Source organism: Lucilia sericata, unplaced genomic scaffold, assembly GCF_015586225.1.
Source record: "Lucilia sericata isolate MDLA Ls3-8-SP2 unplaced genomic scaffold, ASM1558622v1 Contig000213F_arrow, whole genome shotgun sequence".
NCBI lineage: Eukaryota > Metazoa > Arthropoda > Insecta > Diptera > Calliphoridae > Lucilia > Lucilia sericata.
This window is the reverse complement of record NW_023994241.1, coordinates 165,231-179,824: the sequence shown is the minus strand read 5'-3', so window position 1 is coordinate 179,824 and position 14,594 is coordinate 165,231. Positions and strand designations below refer to the sequence as shown.

The following is a 14,594-nucleotide window of genomic DNA, read 5'->3' as shown; positions in this document are numbered from 1 at the left end:
ATTTTCCTTGATCTAGAACAATGTACTGCATGAGTAGGGGTCATCACCTTAGTGCTTGACCAAGAAAATTATACTAGGTTATCTTCAAAAATCGGCACAACTAAGTTTTATATAAAAATATAGCTATCTAAAGTACTTTGGACAATTTTTTCTAGGACCAATGGGCAACAAGTTACACTCATTTAAAAATATAAATGTAACTTAAACATACATTTCTTACAGTGTATTTACATGGTTACCATTATATAGTAGTCTATAAATAATCAATCGATCAGCATAAACATTCACACTGTTGCATAATTTTAGGCATACACATTTTCAAAGGGTGATCTACATAAAGGTAAACATTTAAACCCACCACGAAAAAGGTAGGTGTAAAATGATTTTAGTTTATATATATTTATAATTCATAGAAGTAATCCTAGTAAAAAACATAAAGTTTATAGGGTTCTGGGAAAGTTCTAAAACGATCATTAAATTCTAAAACGATCATCAAATTCTAGATCGTCGATTAATTGAAGTTACAATAGGTCGCACATCCTAAGGGGATAGAATCATTAAATTCTAAAACGATCATCAAATGCTAAAACGATCAACTAGATCGAGGGGATATAATTCGAATTCAAAAGTGTTTAGTTTTCAAAATGACGAAAAAAGAAAAGTATATATAACTGTTGCTATCATAAAAAAATCCATGATCATAAATGGACCCAGGACGCAGAAGCTAATCAAACATATATCATTATAAAATTTAGTTCAGATATATTATTAAAATATTCAGATATAATAGCAAATTCCTAGAAAAATAAACTGAAATTTTCTGATTCAATAAAATAATTAAACAAATCAAACTTTTAATTGATATGAGTATTAAATAATTTATTATCATTTTTAAATATTTTTTTATTGTGTGTATGTGTTTCGTTTTTTTTTTCATTCTATCTTCGAATAATATATGTTGATAGATACATAAGAATATAATTTAAATTAAATTAAGAAAATATTAAATAAGAAATTTCGTCAAATAATTTAATAAAATAATTTATACGAGTATAAGTTAAAAAATGTAGAACTTATCAAAACAATTTAGCCGAGATTACACAACTTATGAATGGACCTTGTAGGTGGTGATGCGGCCATTGTCGTTGATTGTCGTTTGTGAACCACGATTACTGGTCTTTTTGCCATTAATGTCTGAACTGGAGCTATAAGAACTAACGGAGACACCCTTGTAGCCGCCGGGACTGGTCGAACCGAAACGATTGCTAACATTGGGAATAGCCTAAAATTGAAAGAGTTTAAAAGTAAATCTCAAACAAAGCAAATGATTTTTAAATAAAGCAAACTTACAGGATTTTCAGGGCTAATGAAAGCTGTTTGATAACCACCGCCGGGTCCAATAGAGGCAGCAGCTGCTGAGTAGTTGGGAGCATAACGATTACCCTTGCCGCCCTTATAGCTGTAGTGATTTTGATGTCTGATATTATCGAAGAAAGCAGCTTGTTGGCGACGAATTTGACTTAACGAAATTAATAATTAAATAATTAATTAATACAACAAAATAAATTATTAAAAAAAACATTTAAAATATAAATTAACAATAAATTAAAATAGACAGTTTAGAGAGAAAGAAATATTTACTCATCATAATCTGGTATATCATTAGGCATATTAGAAGCATCTGCTGTCACCGTTGCATCACCCATAGAAATAGTCGAGGCAATAGCACTAAGGGAAAATGTATTTATTTAGAGGAAAATTTATAGGAATTAGCTACAAGCATTAAAGATTGCATTAGAACTCCACCAGGACCAAAAGCAATAGACATTTATAAAAAGCATTCGAATAAAGTCTAAAAAAGTTGTTCGAAGTAAAAGAAAATTTTTCTTACTTTTGAGTAGCAGCTTGTTGAGCCAAAATTTGTGCTGTCAATTGTTGATGAAAAGCATAAGGATCCAAGAAACCGAATCCAAAATCTGGAGCATAATTGAAATCATCGTAGTCATTGTAATTACCGACATAACCATTATTCTCACCATTTGAGTTGGAGTAGCTGCCGGCATAAGAACCCACTCCACGTTTTTTCATGTTTCTAGAAGCTGAAAAGAAATTGGATTATATTGGTTGTAATTAGTGTAAAAAAAAGAAAAAATAATAATACTAAGAAGGTCCTAGGTCCACGATTATATAAAACATTAGATTTTTAGAAGCCTTAAAATGATTTTTGAAAATATTAGCAGTAGAACTTCTTATTTGCTTGGAATATATTGAAATTTGTCTTAATCTAAAGTGTTCATTTTAAAGTTAGCATAATGGACTTTTAGATTGCATACAACGTCTTGACTATAACGTCTCAAAAAGGGTAAAAAATTAAGTTTTTTCAAACTTCAGGACACAATATTTAAAATCCCAGATGTGATGGAAAGAATCTAAAGTCAGATCGGGCTTAAGAGCGGCAGTCTAATTAAGGGTTTTGACTTTTTCAAATTTCGTCGGCCTACATTAATCGGACTGAGCGCATTTAAGAGATATCTGAACTCAGACCTGAACTGCGACTGACAACGTTCCGTGACAACCCAGCTAATTCACTTTTAGCTTATGTTTAAGTCGTTTTTTTGTAACGTGAGGTTTGCCTCGTGTTTTCGTAAGCTAAAAGCTAATCAGCTGATTCATCACGGAACCTAACACAGAACGTAACTGTGCTTAGAGATGAGTGGTTGAACGTAAAAAGGAAAAAAGAATCATTTTGAAAAGCCTCAGAAATTAAAACAATAAAGCCGATTCGAAATGCAGCTACATATACCGGACATCAATCAATATTCCAATAAAATTCGGATACAGTGGACTAACACCATGGACATTATGACGCTTTAAAAAGTTTCCTAATATTCATGAACACTATACTTTTTTTTGTGTTCTATGGTCCATGGATCACATAAACTCCACCTGTTTTGTTGATATAGACTATACTATAGACCAGGCTATTGACCAGACTTAAAACTAGGATATATACCAGACCATAGACTAGACTTCAGACTAGACTATAGCCTAGACTATAGACTAGACCATAGACTAGGCAATAGGCTGGACTATAGGCTAGACTATAGGCTAGACTATAGGCTAGATTATAGACTAGACTATAGAAAGGATAATAGACTAGACTATAGGCTAGAAAATAGACTATACTAGACCATAGATTAGACTATAGACTAAAATATGGACTAAACTATAGACTAGACTGTTTTCTTGTAAATTAGACTATAGACTAGGATATAGGCTAAACTGTAGACTAGGCTGCTTTCTTGGAAATTACTAGATTACAGACTAGACTATAGGCTAAACTATAGACTAGACTATAGAACAGACTATTGGATAGGCTATAGACTAGACTATAGGCTAGATTACAGGCTAGACTATAGACTAGATAAAGGCTAGACTATAGACTAGATAAAGGCCAGAATATAGACTAGACTATTGGTTAGACTATAGACTCCACTAGAGGCTAGACTGGAGGCTAGACTATAAGCAAAACTAGAGATTGCGCTATAGATAGGACTATAGATTAGACTATAGATTAGATTATAGATTAGACTATAGATTAGACTATAGAGTAGACTATAGACTAGACTATAGAGTAGACTATAGGCTAGAATAGAGGCTAGACTATAGGCCAGACTATAGGCTAGACTATAGACTAAACAATATTCTAGACGATAGACTAAAATATAGACTAAACTATTGCCTATACTGTTTTCTTGTAAATTAGACTATAAACTAGACTATAGGCTAAATTGTAGAATAGGCTGTTTCTTGGAAATTACTAGATTATAGACTAGACTAACTATAGATTAGACTAGACTAGGCTAGACTATAGACTAGACTATAGAATAGACTATAGACTAGACTATAGTCTAGACTATAGACTCTACTGGAGGCCAGACTGAAGGCTAGACTGAAGGCTAGACTACAGGCTAGACTATAGATTAGACTATAGACTAGACTATAAATTAAACTATAGACTATAGACTAAACTATAGATTAGACTATAGATTAGACTATAGATTAGACTATGGATTAGACTATAGACTAGACTATAGATTAGACTATAGATTAGACTATAGACTAGACTATAGATTAGACTAGAGATTAGACTATAGATTAGACTATAGATTAGACTATAGACTAGAATATAGATTAGACTATAGACTAGACTACAGATTAGACTATAGATTAGACTATAGAATAGACTTTAGTCTAGACTATAGGCTAAACTATAGACTAGACTGTTTTCGTATAAACATCTAATCGTCATTAAATCAATACAAATTGACTGATTTGAGGCTAAAACTTCTATAGCATCTAACGCCATGGGACACTATCAAATATAAAGTGCTAAAGTCTACATTATATACTTGTTTTAAACTTCCGTGTATGTATGTACATATATTTAAATACATGTCGTACACATTTAAACATTTTAATTTATTTAAATACTTACCAGCTTCTGAATTCATAACTCCCCACAAAACACATGTTGATATTAAAATAAATCTCCACATATTGATATAACTGAAATATAAATAAAATGAAAATGTTAATATTTAAATTAAACAAATTTAATGATTATAAATACAAAAAAAAGTATCAAATTTTAATGTGATCATCAGTGTAATTAAAAAAAATAATAATAATATTTATTAACTTTAAACACGAACATTTTAAGAATAAATCCAGAAGGGAATTTCGCTAATAACTAAATGATTAATTTATTACGATGTAGTAAATCGTATGCTAAAAAGAGTTTACTATCAGGCCTGTCACAGAATTCCATTCCGATCGAAAGTGGAATTATCTTCCCTAATTTTTTTCTTCAAAAAAGGAAGATTACAACTTTTTCAGAATGAACCCACTTCACATTTTCAACGTGGAATTGACAGTAGTTTAAAATTATTATTTTTTACAGTTTTTAACGATTTATTTACTTTATAATTCCAATTTCGATTGAAAAGAAATTCTGTGACAGGCCTGTAAAACTCTACCCATAACATTCTAATTCATGAAATGTCTGTAATATTTTGTTTTTATGACAAATCATGACGTAGTTTTTTTTAATTTTTTCACATTATCGTGAGAAAGAAATTAGTTAGGAAGGGGAAACTTTGAAATTTAAATAATGTACATGCAAACAAATTTGTTTACAAACATTTAATTATGAAAAAACATCCAAAGGTGTTGCTTTTTAAATTTTCATGAATAATTCAAAAAAGATACATAAATTAATAGTTACAAATAAATAATGATATTTACATTGTATTTAAAATCAATTACAACTTCAAATGTTTAGCATTCAAAGTTAATTGTTTGTGTGAATTAAAACACAGACATTGGGCGGCATAGACTCAAAGATACACTTCATAAAATCTACGAAATATTCCTTTACAAATGAAATTTTTAGTCGATGATCAGGTCTTGAGTTACGGTTTGCCCTAACTTAAATGAAACTATAGACTAGACTATAGACTAGACTATATACTAGACTATAAACTAGACCATACACTAGACTAGACTATAGACTAGACTATAAACTAGACTATAAACTAGACTATAGACTAGACTATAAACTAGACTATAGACTAGACTATAGACTGGACTTGAAACTAGACTATAGACAAGACTATAGACTAGTCTATAGACTAGACTATAGACTAGACTATAGACTAGACTATAGACTAGACTATAGACTAGACTATAGACTAGACTATAGACTAGACTATAGACTAGACTATAGACTAGATTATAGACTAGACTATAGACTAGACTATAGACTAGACAAATTGGACGGCTTCCTGGTCAGCGTCTGTTTCCAGGTTAGGGACGGCTGAAAAAGCATTCCTGGCGGATAGGTTAAAAACGCAAACCCACAAACAACAAAATGGAAAAGTATACGTATAAATCCAAAGTTACGGTGCAGGGAGTAATAAACCCAGTACCGGCGGCTTTAGAGGGTGTGAAAACAGGCTCTCAGTCGTCGAGATCCAATTACTGTAATGCTTCTAATTCAGCAGCACACCTGGCTGAGCTAGAAGCTAAAGCTACAGGCAAGAACAAAAACAAGGAACAGTGTAATGTGGATAATCCTTTTCGCAGAAACTCTGGAATAGCAAGGTCCCCGCCTGCATCACCATATGTTTCAACGCCGATTATTCATAAACCGACAGCGACCGCTACACCGACAACAACTTCTGTACCAACTCCGACTGCAACACCGACAGAGATCCCAGTACCATCCACGGCCCCGATGGCTACACCGACATCGATCCCTATACAGACCGCAACACCTACAGCTACACCGACTAACGATCAAACTGAAATACTGGAGGAAACCTCTGCTGGTAACACCCTCTTCATAGAACTGGGTAACCTAATAGATGGACTGATAAAGTTCATGAAGCCGAAGAATAATATCCATCATTCCATTAAGAACCAAGCATGGGCCATAAAGGCGACGTACAACAAAGTTAGAAAGGAGATGACGTTAAATGGGACATTACAAGCCCCCGAAACAAAAGAGCTGTCAACACAAACAACTCCCAAAACGGAGCATATGAAAGATTTAAAGAGAAGCAGGGAGCCCGGAGATATATCGTCAAAAACCCCAATACCCAAGAAGTCTAAAATAACAAACCAAACACAAAAGAAATCTGAAGTGATGGAGACTATTGTCAATGGAAAACCCAAAACCAATGATGATATAAATTCATGGAGAACGGTGCCACGTAAGAAAATAGTAAAAAAAAGAAAGGAGAAAGAAGCAATGATTATTTCAGCGAAAGGAAAGGCTACGTATGCGGATATATTGAAACATATAAAATCGGACCCAAACTTAAAAGATCTTGGAGAATGCGTGTCCCGAATAAGAAGGACACTTAAAGGTGACCTCCTACTGGAAATTAATACAGCCAATAAACAAAGTGTTGATCAATTCCAAGCAAAGGTGGAAAAATCGGTTGGGCAGCAGGCTAATATTAGAACCAGTAGACAGATGACCGTAATTGAATGCAAGGATATTGACGAAATTACTACAAAGTCTGATATATGTGAAGCTTTCAATAATCACCTAGGGATTTCAATAAAGGAGTCGGATATAACGAGTCTTAGAAAGAGTTATAGTGGCACCCAGACTGCAAGCGTTAGGCTTCCAGTAGAAATGGGACGTAAAGCCATCGAAATAGGCAAAGTCAAAATAGGATGGGTGATATGCCGAATAAGGGAAAAACGGCTCCTTACGAAATGTTTTAGATGCTTGGAATTTGGTCATATCTCCACTACGTGTACAAATAAACAAGACAGGTCGAAACTATGTAGAAGATGCGGAGCTGGCGGACACATAGCAAGGGACTGTAAAAATAATCCAGAATGTATGTTCTGCAAAGAAGTGGAAAATGCCGATACAAATCATGTAGCTGGTAGTGGAAGATGCCCTGTCTTTAAAAAGGCAATTAGTAAAATGAGGAAATGAGATTCGTACAAATAAATCTCAACCACTGTCAGGCGGCACAGGACTTGCTTTCGCAGATAATATGCGAATCTCGTGTTGATGTCGCCATTATTAGTGAGCAGTATAGAGATATGAACAGCTCTGCATGGGTTAAAGACTTAAGTGGAAAAGCTGCTATTTGGGCTTGTGGAAACAAGGCTATAGAGGAAATTTCAGAACACGAAGAAGACGGTTTTATTAGAGCTAAAATAGGAGGCATCCATATCTACAGCTGCTATGCTCCTCCAAGCTCAACAATTGTGCAATTCCAACTGATGTTAGACCATCTGCTAAGGGACTCAGATCATCATAACCCAAAAATTATAGCTGGCGATTTCAACGCGTGGGCTGTTGAATGGGGAAGCCAAAGAACCAACACCCGAGGAAGCATTCTACTCGAAGCCTTTTCGGGACGAAACCTAGTGCTAGCCAATAATGGTAATACACCGACATTTATCGCTAGAGAAAGAAATTCAATTGTGGATTTGACATTTACAAGTAGTTCCTTAGCAAGAGTTATGGAGTGGTCAGTAAGTGGACATTACACCCACAGTGACCACCAGGCTATTATATTCTCTACTAGTAACTTAGAAAGAAGACGATCCCATAGGGAGGAGAACAACGTAAACTATACAGGATGGGCTTCTAAGAGACTTGACAAAGAAGCATTTACTCAAGAATTTTTGAATTTTACAGAACTGAATGGAACAGCATCTGAAATGACGAAACAGGTCTCATTAAGGCTTAGAAGAGCTTGTGATTCTGCAATGCCAAGGAGAAGAATAACAAAGAATCGTCCTCCAAACTATTGGTGGAACTCAGAGATCAGCAACCTCCGAGCCACTTGTCTAAGAGCCAGAAGAAAGACTAAACGTCTCAGAGGTCGACCAGGATTTGAAGAAGCGTGTTGCGAATACAAATACGCAAGGAGAGAATTCCAACATGCAATTCTAAAAAGTAAGAAGAACAGCTTCAAACAGATATGCTTAGAAGCAGATTCAGATCCATGGGGAAAGGCTTACCAAGTGGTCACCTCTCGCCTTAAGGGAAAGAAAACCCCCCAACCCAGTTGTCCTAAGCTACTTGATAAAATAGTTAAGACTTTGTTTCCAGAACACATAAACTCCGTATTTACAACAAGAAGTCCATATCACGCAGAAAACATAGAGTTAACAACGGAAGAAGAACTAATCTCAATAGTAGATAAAATCGGAGATGACAAAGCACCTGGACCTGATGGCGTCCCAAACAATGCTCTTAAGTTGGCAATTAAACAATCAACTAAAACATTTGTTGATTTATTTAACCAATGCCTCAAAGAGGCAGTTTTCCCTGAAGCATGGAAGAAACAATCACTAATCTTGATTCCAAAACCCAATAAACGTCTAGGAGACCCCTCAGCATATAGGCCAATATGCCTCCTTGATACAAGTGGTAAAATACTTGAAAAAATAATATACAACAGACTACTACCAATTGTGGAAGAAAACGGAGGTTTATCAACCCGACAATACGGGTTTCGAAAGGCTAGGTCAACCATCGATGCGATTAACATGGTAGTTGAAACAGCACGAACGGCTATTGAAGGCAAAGGCGCAAACAGAAAATACTGTGCAATAATTACACTTGATGTAAAAAACGCGTTTAACTCCGCAAATTGGGGACTAATAATTAATAAATTATGTAGACTTGGCATACCGGATTACCTAACACTGATGATAAGAAGCTACTTCACAAATAGGATATTGTGCTACAACACTGATGACGGTAGCAAAATATACAAGGTCACCGCAGGTGTTCCACAAGGTTCGGTGCTTGGCCCCTTATTATGGAACGTTATGTACAACGATGTATTAACGCTGAATATTCCAGAAGAAGCAAATATAATAGGCTTTGCCGACGACATCGCGGTAACTGTTTCAGCAAGATTTAAAGATGAAGTAGAACTAATCTCTAACGAGGTAATATTAACTATAAGAAACTGGATGAAAAGTGCTGGCCTGGAGCTAGCAGAACATAAAACTGAAGTAGTGCTGACGACGAGCCGTCGGAAAAGAGAAAATATAGAAATAACCGTAGGAGAACATCAGGTTAGATCAAATACTCATCTTAAGTACCTTGGGATTATAATAGACGCTAGATTGAATTTCAAAGCTCACATTGAGTATGTTCACAATAAAGCATCGAATATTAGAGTTGCACTCGAAAGAATGATGCCAAACGTAGGTGGGCCGAAACAATACAAGAGAAAACTAATATCTACGGTGGTTAGCTCTGTTATCCTTTACGCCGCTCCCATATGGGCTGGAGCTCTTAACGTAAAATCAACGGCAAGAAAACTAGTTGCAGTTTATAGGCTATCTGCATTAAGAGTATGTAGTTCATATCGTACAACATCTGAAGATGCGGCGTATGTCATTGCAGGGCTGATACCTGTCGACATCTTAGCAGATGAAGCCAAACGTATATATGAATCGAAGAGAAGAGCAATACGGGGTGAACATGATGGTATAAACATACGAAAGATAGAAAGAGAAAAGTCAATGCGATTATGGCAAATCAGATGGGAAGAAAGCCGCAAAGGAAGGTGGACTTTTGGATTAATCCCAAATATATACGTGTGGTGGAATAGAAAGCATGGCGAAGTAAACTATCACCTAACACAGTTCCTTTCTGGTCATGGCGGTTATAGAAGCTATCTGAACAGATTTGGACTGGACGATTCTTCAGAATGCCCGCATTGTCCCAATACAGTAGAAGACCCGGAGCACGTCATGTTCCACTGTCCCCGCTATCAACAAGAGAGACAAGAAGCGGAAGAAATGGTTGGCAATCACCTAAGTCCGCATAATATTGTCGACTTAATGGTACAAAAATCAGAAAACTGGGAAGTATTAAGCAAAATGATTAAAGGTGTTCATGAGAAGCTAAGAGCGGAAGAGAAAGTGAGACGAGAAACGTTAATTGAGATAAATAGCTAAAATAAGGCTAACCAACCCTGCGATGCAATATCATTATAGACGGTCCCGCAGGGGTTTTGGATGACGAAAAAAAAAAAAAAAAAAAAAAAAAAAAAAAATAAAAAAAAAAAAAAAAAAAAGACTAGACTATAGACTAGACTATAGACTAGACTATAGACTAGACTATAGACTAGACTATAGACTAGACTATAGACTAGATTATAGACTAGACTATAGACTAGATTATAGACTAGACTATAGACTAGACTATAGACTAGACTATAGACTAGACTATAGACTAGACTATAGACTAGACTATAGACTAGACTATAGACTAGACTATAGACTAGACTATAGACTAGACTATAGACTAGACTATAGACTAGACTATAGACTAGACTATAGACTAGACTATAGACTAGACTATAGACTAGACTAGACTAGACTATAGACTAGACTATAGACTAGACTATAGACTAGACTATAGACTAGACTATAGACTAGACTATAGACTAGACTATAGACTAGACTATAGACTAGACTATAGACTAGACTATAGACTAGACTATAGACTAGACTAGACTATAGACTAGACTATAGACTAGACTATAGACTAGACTATAGACTAGACTATAGACTAGACTACAGACTAGACTATAGACTAGACTATAGACTAGACTATAGACTAGACTATAGACTAGACTATAGACTAGACTATAGACTAGACTATAGACTAGACTATAGACTAGACTATAGACTAGACTATAGACTAGACTATAGACTAGACTATAGACTAGACTATAGACTAGACTATAGACTAGACTATAGACTAGACTATAGACTAGACTATAGACTAGACTATAGACTAGACTATAGACTAGACTATAGACTAGACTATAGACTAGACTATAGACTAGACTATAGACTAGACTATAGACTAGACTATAGACTAGACTATAGACTAGACTATAGACTAGACTATAGACTAGACTATAGACTAGACTATAGACTAGACTATAGACTAGACTAGACTAGACTATAGACTAGACTATAGACTAGACTATAGACTACACTATAGACTAGACTATAGACTAGACTATAGACTAGACTATAGACTAGACTATAGACTGGACTAAATACTAGACTATACTGTACTATACAGAACTGAAATGTCGCACTACTCCAAGATGATTAAACAATTGATCGAGCGAAAGTGATATACCCTGGGGGATAGAAAACGGTGGCCCGCCATACATTGTTTGAGAGTTTGTCTTGAGCCGGTTATTGGAGAGCTACTTTCGAGGTGTTCGTGGAAGAGAATGTCAGTTTACGGCGAAAATTATATATCGGTATGAGTTTTCGGTTCTCTTGGCAATTCAACTGGACCTCACAGAGGCGTGACTATGGGACTAAATTTTGCAAACGATTTGATATGTGTGGAGCTGAAGAAGAACAGGGATGTGGAGCCGTCTATATATAGATCACCATGAGATCATGATCATGACGGATCGTCCAAAATCGATTTCTTTTATCTCCCAATAGTTAGTCATGATTGATGTCGCAGTCCAGAGATTTTGAAAACACTTTCGAGTCACTCAAGAACACACCATAAATAACGTCTTTAGATTTTAAGACCTATATTTATTCTGAGGTGTTGCTGTAACAGTTTGGAAACAGTTGTTGGAAACTATTCCCTATTCTGGTTCTAGCTGAGTTGACAATTTTTGACCGACTATAAACGGCAGAGAACCTCAACAAGGTGTTGTTTAACTTTGAGTATGAAGTTAATAGCTGATTACCTATTTGATCTTTTTAAATTCGAGTTTAGAACCTTGTTAATAACAGATGAAAGAATCTATTCCCTGAAGAAAGACTACCAGTTAAGACAGATGTTAACAATCTTTAGCCTATTGGTAATCGGGTGAAAACTAAATTAAGATGTTGTTTTACCTGTTGTAGGAAGTTAATGTCTGATGACTCTATTCGACCTAAATTAAATTTGGAGTTTGGAATCGTAATAGACTTTCCAGGAAAATATTAATTGTTGATTTCACGCGATCCTTACGACAACTATAGAAGAGAGACTAAGAGAGAAAAATTCCCGACCCCATTTCCGATTCTGAACCATTAGTGTAGTTTGAGATTTAGTAACGGACTCGTTACTAAATTGCCTCTAGATTGAAGAACTATAGGTGAATCAATCGAATCACTCACATCGGAATACCATAGATTGGAATTTTATTCTATTATATTCCGAAATAATGACTAAAAAATCGATTAAAATAATAACAGGTTTATGCGTTGAATACAAATTGCTTACTATAGGGTGCTTATAAAATGGGAAATTCCCAATTATTCTTCGCAGCCAAAATTCAAATTAGAAAAAGTGACCGGTTATTTATGGGTAATAATTATTGAAAATATATAATTAACATTAGAATACACAAATTAAATAACTTGAACAGTTTTTTCACATTTTATACACAAATTAATTTTGTTAATCAGCGTTTTTTTTTAATTGTTATTAAATATTTTTAGTTTATTTAATTGTCATAAACAAATATTTTAAGTTAAGTTTCTTTATCAATTGTTTGTTTAAACATTTTTTGTATTTAAAAGTCAGGGGTGTATTTATTTTTAGTTGGGCGACGGTGTTTTGAACAAAATTTTTTTTGTTAAGTTTTCTATTTTGTGTTTTGGTAAAATAAAAATAACACACACACACAAACAAACTATAAAATCACAACAGGAAACTATTAAATAATTAAGTGTTTTTATTTAAATATTAAATTTTTTTTGTATTGTTTGTCTTTTCTTATTTTTTGCCATAAAAAATTTTCTAAGAAAAAAAAAAACAAAAATCACAAAATAACGAAATAACGAAACTCACAATCGCAACAATCTGACGCTTTGCGCAAACTTGCAAAACTGATGTTGCTGATGTTAAATGTTCAATAATTATTTCAATTATTTTTTTCTTTTCAAAATTTTAATCGCGATAAGATTCAAGATCATTGAAACAAAGTGATTTTATTTTGTATTTTTGTTTTTCTAAATTTTTCCAAATCAGTAAGGAAATCTAAAACTAATCTTTAATTTTAATATAAAAAAATATATTTTCAAGAGCGTTGCCATCATTTAGAACATCATTAGCACATAAACAAGATCATCATAATGATGTTTTCTTTGGTTAAACTCTATTTACTGGAATCATGCGTCATTGGCTGGATCAACACACCGATAGAGAATCGTTTCAGAAATGTGTATTGTATATATATATTTTTTAGCAAGAATCCACAAACTACGTCTTAGATTTAAAATCAAAGCACGGCATAGATTTACTTTATAATTTTTAAATTTTAATTCTGTTGGTGATCACAATAAACTTGATTGTTCTTTTTTAATTTTCTGTATATTTTGTTGATTATGAAAGCTTTTTTTTTTAATTTTTAACACAGTTGAAATGTTTTTATAATTTATATTTTATGTATTAATTTACCGGTATATTTTAGATAAATTTAAAATTGTTGTCTGTAAATACGTCTTAACAGTTTGCCATCAAATGGACGTTTAAACGTAACTGGTAATAAAACGTCTTCTTATAAATGTGAACAAAACGTACAAAATATAGAGGTTTTTTTTCAAAACTTTAAACTCACCTGTAAATAAATACAAAATAAACAAATAAAAAAAAGTATTTTTTTTTTTTTCATTTCACTCTGAGTGGTCAACAGCTCATCTTTACTCTTTTTCTATTGTCGTACACAATTGTACACACCTTTATGCATACATATTCATAAATTATGTATGTCCGTGTGTAAGGTGTTGTACATCTCTTTGGGTACCTACTTTTGATACAAGGGATGTAGGTTTGGATATAAATTATAGTCGGAGTTGTATACTCACCAACCACTTAGAATGAGCGCCTAGACAGAGAGATAGATAGATAGATAGATAGATAGATAGATAGATAGATAGATAGATAGATAGATAGATAGATAGATAGATAGATAGATAGATAGATAGATAGCTAGATCTATAGCTCGCTTATAGATCGATAGATAGATACTAGATCTCGATCGATAGATCGCGATAGC

The 14,594-nt window shown here is 34.0% G+C and overlaps 1 protein-coding gene across 3 annotated transcripts; it reads right to left on the bottom strand.

Moving 5' to 3' along the window:
- Nucleotides 1–924: 924 nt before the first annotated feature.
- LOC119602188 lies at nt 925–14,145 on the bottom strand. 3 transcript variants are annotated; one of them, XM_037953569.1, is made up of 6 exons: nt 13,997–14,145; nt 4,499–4,569; nt 1,892–2,099; nt 1,642–1,728; nt 1,351–1,519; nt 925–1,282 (listed from the first exon to the last, which is right to left on the bottom strand). In XM_037953569.1, exons 2-6 carry the CDS (start codon nt 4,557–4,559, stop codon nt 1,106–1,108), a joined length of 702 nt encoding a protein of 233 aa, XP_037809497.1. In that variant the 5' UTR covers nt 4,560–4,569; nt 13,997–14,145; the 3' UTR covers nt 925–1,105. The 3 variants fall into 3 exon arrangements, with proteins under 3 accessions (XP_037809497.1, XP_037809499.1, XP_037809500.1); XM_037953571.1 differs by lacking the exon at nt 13,997–14,145 and adding an exon at nt 13,388–13,464; XM_037953572.1 differs by lacking the exon at nt 1,642–1,728.
- Nucleotides 14,146–14,594: the final 449 nt, after the last annotated feature.